At 39.5% G+C, this 8581-nt stretch overlaps 1 protein-coding gene across 2 annotated transcripts; it reads right to left on the bottom strand.

Annotated features, from left to right (window-relative positions):
• Nucleotides 1–533: 533 nt before the first annotated feature.
• Nucleotides 534–7831, bottom strand: LOC126713816 (uncharacterized). 2 transcript variants are annotated; one of them, XM_050413687.1, is made up of 2 exons: nt 4909–7831; nt 534–1182 (listed from the first exon to the last, which is right to left on the bottom strand). In XM_050413687.1, exon 1 carries the CDS (start codon nt 7050–7052, stop codon nt 5964–5966), a length of 1089 nt encoding a protein of 362 aa, XP_050269644.1. In that variant the 5' UTR covers nt 7053–7831; the 3' UTR covers nt 534–1182; nt 4909–5963. Both variants share the same exon structure in this region, with proteins under 2 accessions (XP_050269644.1, XP_050269645.1).
• Nucleotides 7832–8581: the final 750 nt, after the last annotated feature.

Genomic DNA, 8581 nt, shown 5'->3' with positions numbered 1-8581 from the left:
TGTAATTTGAAATTTACCCAAAAAATGAAAAATGAAAAATAATATTTAAACTTCAAAAGTACATTCTTTTGAAGAGGTATTGATATCTTCTAGATTTGCTAGGACACAAGTTTTTTAAATCTCCACATTTCTTTAAAAATAAATGGTTAAGATGCTATCACATCATTAATTCATTAATAAAATCCTAAATTGGTTAAACTTCTATTTTATTTTCTTGAGAAATCAACACAAAAACACACCAAAACAATTTTTCCTATTAATTGGAGGACAAAGTTCAGCTACAAAATTAGTTGTAACCTAAAGTTACAACCTTACTTAATAAAATAAAGGCCAAAATGCAAAACTCATCTTCTAAGTTTTACCTAGGTTACAACCTTACTTAATAAAATAAAGGCCAAAAATGCAAAACTCATCTTCTAAGTTTTACCTTTTGTCATTTCAGTCCTCTAAGTTTGCCTTTTGTCATTTCATTCTTCCAAATTTCAATTATACTATATTTAGTCTTCCGTCAAATTGCAATGTTTTTATTTTTATTTTTTAATACCTAATAATCATATAAATATATAATATGATGGAAATACAAAATAGTCCAAGCCTATGTAGAGTTCACATTCAGGCTACAAAAATGCATTGGAAAACTAGTAGTCCTAACAGCAAGTTCCAACACGAGAGACTATAACCTTAGGTACAAGAAAAAAGTTAATAAGCATTCCTTCTTGCTTTAGCTGCCTAATATCAGAGATAAAGGTTTGCTCCTGCCATGCTGGCACTCTAGAGTTGCTTTAGATTTGCAATGTTCTTCTGCAATTACACATTATGATGATCCTTCTCAGACCTACTTCATTGGCTTTGATCATTGCTTCCACTACTGCTTCCTGGTTTGCCAGATGTTGAGATTGTCTCCCACTGCTAGCTCCTTCTGTAAAAAGATTAATTCCATCCATAGTGATGGCTTCAAAAGCATATCTGCATCTTCTTGATCTTCTATTCCTATAGGCTGCCACTTTGATAATAGCTTGCCAATTCTGGTGGTCAAGGGTTTGTGAATGCTTCAGTCTAGTACCTGCTTCAAGTTGAAGTTGATTTTTCTGGAATGCCTCCTTGTACTTGCAAATGAGTGATTGAGAGGTGAGTACAACTTCAGCTGGATTAGGAGTTTTTCCTTGGTAGAGCACCAAATTCCTGTGATTCCAGATTAACCATGAAATGGTGAACGGTGCTTGTAGGAAATTCATTCCATCTTGCCCTAATTCTCTACTAGTGGTAATACTTTCTGTGATCCATTGTTTTGTGGTCCTTTGGTTGATTTCAGATGTTCTAATATCTAGGATGGAACCATGCCAAACAGCTCTTGCAAAGGGACAATGTTGGAACAAATGTGTTATAGTTTCCTCTTACTCATTGCACAAAAGACAGTTACTTGTGTTTGTGATACCTCTTCTTTTAAGGATTGCCAGTACAGGGATGCTGTCATGTAGGACTTTCCAGATGAAGTTGAGGATTTTCAAAGGCAATTTGATTTTCCAGAACAGCTACCAAAAGGATTGGGGAGTACTTGATGGGTTCTGATTTACCCCATTTGACTGGTTGTGGGCATGATGTAAAATTTTGTAGGCCTTATTAACCCTATACTCCCCAGATGCAGTATGTTTCCATATCAGTTTGTCCATACTCCCATCTGTTTTGGGAATTAGAATCTGAAGAATCTCCTTGCATGTAGGTGAGTGGTATAGTTTTCCTATCAACTCCAAATTTCAGGATTTTGATCTAGCCTCAATGAGATCAGCCACAGTGCCATGAAGCAAGTTATTTTCTTCTAAGACTTGGGTTGGGCAACTGAACCAATCTAGGTGAGTGAGAGGAATTTGGTTGCCATTTCCTCCAACGTCCTTGATGCAACTTTGTGTTTTGAGGGACTAAAATATTCTTCCAAATCTAGGAATGATGCGGTTTTGGTTTGTAATCCTATAGAGAAGATCTAGTGAAGTACTTAGGTTTAAAAGTCCTGGAAAGCAATGAGTTTGGGTTGTGTTGAATTCTCCAATACTGCTTAGATACCATTGCTTTATTAATAAGACTAAGCTTTTTGAACCCAAGACCTCCTATACTCCATGCTAGAGATTGGAGAGGTGAAGTAGTTTTTGCTTGTGCTAAGAGAGTATATTCCAACCTCCCTCTTCAGGCAGAAGCAGAAGCCATTAAATGGGCTTTAAGTTTAGCTAAAAGTATTGATGCAGCTGCTACAATTGTGGAGAGTGACTCCAAAGACTGTGTAGACGCTCTAGCTCCTTCTGGTAATCAGGCTCCCTGGAGAATTAGAGGTTTATGCAAGGAAATTCTCAACTTGATGTCACTTATTCCTAGCTCTCATGTCGCCTGGATCCCTAGGGGGGCAAATAAAGCAGCTCATTCTCTAGCTAAGTGGTCATTTGTGAATAAAGTTTTTGGTTCTTTCGATGTAGGTTTCAGCCCTTCCTGTTTTGAGCTTATCATTACAGAAGAGGCTCTTTTTTCCTCTTTGTAGTTCTTTTGTCTTGTGAATAAAAGTTCTTGTTCATCAAAAAAAAAAAAAAAAAAAAAAAAAGACCTCCTATACTCCATGGTTGACAGACCGTGTCCCAATTAATCAAAAGCAATTTCCTGGTTTCAATACCATGTCCCCACCAAGAAGCCCTCATGTCAGCATCCAACTTGTTGCAAACACTTTCAGGTACTCTAAAGCATGACGGAGTATAGAGGGGTATGGACTGCAGGACTGATGAAATTAGAGTTGCCCTTGTAGCTTGAGAAAGAAGTCTTGCTTTCCATCCTTGGAGCTTTGACTGCACATTGTCAATTAAATCCTAGAAGTCAATCACCCTTCTTCCCGTAAGTTTAAAATTTATACCAAGGTACTTACTAGGATTTTGAACCAGATTCACTTGTAGGTTACTAGCAAGAGATTCTTGGGTCTTTAGGGGAATATTGGGGTAGCAAAAGAGGTCGGACTTATCAAAATTTATGGTTTGGCCAGATAAGGAGCAATACCACATAATGGTGTTTTTCAGATTGGAAAGGGAGCACTTATCATTTTGGAAAAAAAAAAAAAATAAAGAGTCATCAACTAAAACGAGGTGTGAAAGAAATTCCATTTCTTCCAATTCTGATGCTTCTTATTTTCTTTTGGCTTTCAGCCTGAGTAAGTGCAATAGATAAGATGTTTGCACAAAGTAGAAAAGTGCAATAGATAAGATGTTTGCACAAAGTAGAAACAGATAAGGGGAGATGGGGTCTCCTTGTCTAATCCCTCTAGATGGGTAGAAAGGTTCTGTAGGGCTTCCATTCAGGAGTAAGGTATGCTGAATAGTAGTTACACATTCCATTACCCAATTGACCCAGGTGCTACTGAAGTTCATGGAAAGCATTACTGCCTTGAGAAAATTCCAGTTGACCCTATCATAAGCTTTACACATGTCTATTTTCAGAGCTCCATACCCATTTTTCCTTCCTTTTTTCTTTCTCAAAGAATAAAAAATGTCATGTGCTAGTAGGATATTATCAGTGATATCCTTACCCTGGATGAAAGCATTTTGGAAGGGTGAGATTAGTTTGTCCATGAGAGGTTTTAACCTATTCACCAAGATTTTGGAGATGATTTTGTAAGCGACATTGCAAAGGCTAATGGGTTTGAAGTGTGAGACCTCCTCAAGGATACTAATCTTAGGGACCAGGGTGAGGATATCACTGATAATGGAAAAAGGGACCCTAAATAGAAAAAGGCATGGACAGAATTGAGTATGTCCTGTCTCACAATGTCCCAGTACTTCTGATAGAAAAAAGCTGGTATTCCATTAGGACCTAAAGCTTTGTGAGGACCAAGTTGGTATATAGCCATCTCAATTTCTGCATCAAATAAAGGGCTATCAAGATGGGATTGTTGTTGAGTGTCAATTTTAGGAATAGGCAGTGTCTCTAGCTCTTTCATTAGCCCCTGAATTGGTTTTGTTTTTGCCTCTTCATATTGTTTTCTAAAGTGATCCACTAAAGTATTCTCAATAACATTTATGTCCTCGGTTGTGCTTCCATCTGCTGTCTTGATTTGCAAAATCCTGTTTCTTACTCTTCTTTGCTTTACTATTGTTTGAAAATACTTAGCGTTTCTATCTCCTTGCACAATCCAATCACTTCTAGCTTTTTGAGCCCACATGATTTCCTCCCTAGTCATCAGATTTTATAACTCCTTCCTAAGGTCCTTCTCTCTTCTCACATTTGCTATAGTTTTGATGGAGTTTTGGATATCCTGCAGAATTTGTTTTTTTATGTCTAATCTCTCTTTCTACTTTCCTAAAGAAGTTCTTGTTCCAATCAATGAACTGTTTCTTCACAGTAAAAAGCTTATGCTGTAGCTTAAAGGCTTTTTGATCCTTGGGTGTGGGCTGTCCAGGCACTTTGGACTAGTCCCTTGCAGTTAGCATGTGTGAGCCACATTTTCTCAAATCTAAAGGGTCTCCTCCTTAAAGGTTGTATAACTTCAAAGTCCAAAATAATTGATCCATGGTCTGACCTTAGAATGGCTTGGTTTTGAAGGGCATATTGAGGGTAAGTGTTTATCTAGTCTATTGAAGCAAAAGCTCTGTCTAATTTCTTCATAACAAATGCTTCATCCTCCCTTCTATTCATCCAAGTTAAGTTTTTCGTTTAGCTTCAAGCTCACAGAGATGAAGATCATTTAACATTTGTTGGAACTCCTACAATTTTATTATTAGTGAAGGACAGTTTGTCTCCATTAGATAAAACTTGGTTAAAGTCTCCAATACATAACCAGTTAGGTTGGGCTTTGGTTTGAAGATGTTTCAGCTCTACCCGTACTTCATTTCTTTTAGTGTGATCTGGCTGACCATAAACAAAAGTAATTGAAAGAGGGGGTACCTTTAAGGTCGAGGAGATCAGCATGCAGCAAGTTCTTTGAGCTGTATTGGATGTTGAGAGTTTGACCTTGGAGCCATCCAAGGAGCAATCCACCACTGAGGCCTTCACGAGGGACTTCCCACCCATTCCAAAATCCACACTTTCTTAAAAATATCTTGACCCTTGTCTTTAGCAAGTTTGGTTTCCAGCAAAAACAAAATATCAGGTTTGTACTCCTGGGCCTTTTTCTGCATTGTAGAACTGCAAAGGGGTTGCCCAGCCCCCTGTAATTCCAGCTTATAATCCTCATGGCTCTTGAGGAAGCTATTACTGGCCAGCTTCCCAAAGCCCTGCATCAGAGTCGACATAGAATGTAGATGTGCCTGCTTTTGCCATGTTATACCAAGTAGTGGGTGGTCTTGCATGATTATCTTCTTTCTCAAAGATTGCACAACAGAGTCTTTGTTTGATATTTCTTCCAAATCTTTCAATTTCTTTCTTGAACTTTCCTTGGCTGCTTCTTCATCTGTTGGGTTCAGGTCTTCACTACAACTCAGAGAGGTACTTAGTGTGGGGGAGGGTGCAGATATTACAGGGGAGGGTGGTCTTGGGCCTAAGGTAAGGAGCTCAAAAGGGCTTAGGTCTTTCACATTGTGGTCTAGATTAGTGGGCTGTTGGGTTTCTTGTGGGTTTGCATGTTGGCCAGGTTGAGAAGGTATGTTGAGCAAGCGCAGGCCTTGTTCTTCAGGGGGTGTCTTCTTGTCAGCATTGGGTTGGGCTGCCTCTGATTGTGGAGCTATTAGCCTCGGCCCATTACTTGAATCCCCTAGTTCAAATCTGAATCTCTTGCGATTAACCCTTTGCACTAGAGACTCAATAAAAGAATCCAGAGACTCTGGTATGCATCCTGTCATCCAGGTTTGGGCTTGCACAATTTCAGGTCTTCGTTCATTTAAACTATCAAGATTAAACATAATTGCAGTGGTGTCACTTTCAGTTCCAGAGTCTGAGGCTTCAAATTGGGGACGACTGTTTTGGCCATTTGTTATAAATGGACCATTACCCTCAATTAAAGCTCATTTAAGATTAGTCTCATCAAGGGGCAACCAGGGTGGTCTCGTAGCAAAGCTGGTCACATTTGTACCACTGTTTGATGGGTTCAACAGGGGATGAGGGATGTCTGCATGTAATGTATTTTCAGCTTGGTTGTTCAGAGGGTGTTCAGTTTCACCATGAAGGGAATTTGAGTTGGATGAGATTAAGGAGTTAGCTGGGGTAGGGGGAACAGTCTGATTCCCACCTAGATAGGGAATGTTTGGGTGATTCAGAGTTAGGAGATTGATGGCAGCATGTAGGTAAGTGTCACCATTATGTGTTTGGTGATTGGTGTCTGGCTGCTGTGTGGATGTGGTGTTTGGCTCATTATTTTTAGGGTGATTAGTGGTGGTAGGATATGTTGCATGGTTAGAGTGTGATGAATTTGGAGTACTTGGGTTAGGGTGGTCTGGGCTTGAATGGTGAGGGTTTGCATGTCCTGCCAGCTGTGTGATATGCCCAAACCAAAATTGGGTAGTCCATCTTCTCTTGTGAAAAGTCTGGAGATCATTTGAGAACTGTGGTTGCATAGCATCATATCTGTATTGGACTTGATGGAGATCCTGTATTCTTAGTCTTTGTCTATAAAGCATTAGTTCAATGTTGTCCATGCAGTGAGTACATTGTCTGTGAGTATGACCTATTAATCCACATTTAACACATAACTTATGGACTCTCTCATACTTGCATTGAACCCACACCTGAGACCCATCATCAAGTCTTAGCATAAAACCAGCAATAACAGGAAGCCATGGATCTATTCTAACCTTAATGCGCATGAATCTAATGTTTCTAGGAATCCTATCTTCCCAATTCACTCTCTCTAGCAAACTCATCATTTGACCCATGCGTTTAGGTAGCTCAGGGTACTGGTATTCTAGAGGTAATCCATGCAATTGAACCCATACTGAGATGTAATTCAATTGGAGGTGGCTCAGGACCAGGTTAGGTCTCCATCTCTCTAAGACTAATAAAGCCTCATCAACAGCCCAAGGCCCTTCATTGCAAATGTGAAGAAGATCTTCAACATATTCAAAATGGAAAATGTAAAAATATGATTCCCTACCCATTATTGATACAATCCCTCTAATTCTCCATACATCATCTATAATGTGTTGAAGATGACTCACTGAGAACTTTCGATGGTCCAGAATGAATCCAATCACACAGAGGATCTAGAAATCACGTTGTAAGGCTAAATGTGCTGGATCAGTTTCAACTGTTGGTCCATGTCTTGCAAAAGGGACTTCGTCATCATCACTAGATAGTAGATCCGAATCTTGTTCTTCAATAAAGAGATCAGTGCTCCATGGTGGAAAGGAAGTAAAGGTTAAGTTGCTTGCACTATCAAAGTAATGCTGTGCCACTCTAACTGGACAAAGCAGGGGACCACTAAAAAACTAAAAGAGTAAAGAAGAAGAGATGCAGGTATTTTGGGGAAAAAAGAATAGAATGATTGGAGAAGAGAAGTTCAGGTGGGGTTGAAAAGTACGATTGTGTCTTAATCTTAGTTTGCGAACAGGTGAAAGGATAATGAAAGGTTGACTAGTGCCTTAGCTGGACACGCTTCAAACATCATGCAAGACTCTTGTTTGGCGGTTTGCAATGGTGAAAACGTGCATAAAGAGGGTGGAATTGAATAGAAAAGACGGCTTCACCAACTCGAGCACGGAAACAGACGGGAGGGAAAGTAACAGAGAAGGACAGTGACAACCTGTCCAAGGTGTTGCCGGCGGTGACCCAAAAGGGTAAAACTCTTTTAAAGAGAAAGCTTGTTAGAGAGAGCCAATTATTAGTCGCTTGAGTTTTTAAACGATGACAACTCAAATTGCACCGTTAACTTACACAAAACGACACTGTTTTACACTTTAATTAATGTATTTTTTTTTTTAATTTCTGAATTTTAGAAAAAACGTTAAATAAAAAAAAAAAACTAAACCCAAAACGGCGACTCCTTCCCCACACACGAAGAACACCCCTGAATGACAAAATCTGAAACCCAAGTATTCAAAAGCAAATATCCAAAAGCAGAATACCCTTGAAACATCTCTCTGGTTTTTTTTTTTTTTGGTTAAAAGGAACTTTCATAAACTAGAACGACAAAGGAGGAGCAGGGCAGAGCCTACTCAAATACAAACCACTCAAGTCAAAATCAACTAAACTAGAAATGTCCACAGGCGGACTTTCAAAAATCAAAAAACCAGCAGATTGGCAGCCACCCTTGCGGGTTAACGCATCCGCACATCTATTCATCTCACGATAACAGTGCCTGAAACACGTCCGGGGAATCTGAGAAAACAAAGTCCTACAATCATCCATGATGGCCGAAACAAAAAGGTTGGAATACCTTGGGTTTTTCAACGCATCCACGATCGCCTTAGCATCAATCTCAACTTCAACAGCATGGAACTTACGGCTGACACAAAGCCTCAAACCATCCCTAAGAGCCCACAGCTCAGCAAGGAAGCAAGAAGTCACCCCTATTCTGCGAGAAAATCCCACAATCCATCTCCCATTATCATCCCGGATCAATCCCCCACTACCTGCAATACCCGGATTGCCAAGAGAAGACCCATCGGTATTCAATTTCACCCAACCC

Source organism: Quercus robur, chromosome 2, assembly GCF_932294415.1.
Source record: "Quercus robur chromosome 2, dhQueRobu3.1, whole genome shotgun sequence".
NCBI lineage: Eukaryota > Viridiplantae > Streptophyta > Magnoliopsida > Fagales > Fagaceae > Quercus > Quercus robur.
The sequence above is the reverse complement of the archived record's forward strand: the minus strand, read 5'-3'. Positions and strand labels throughout refer to the sequence as shown.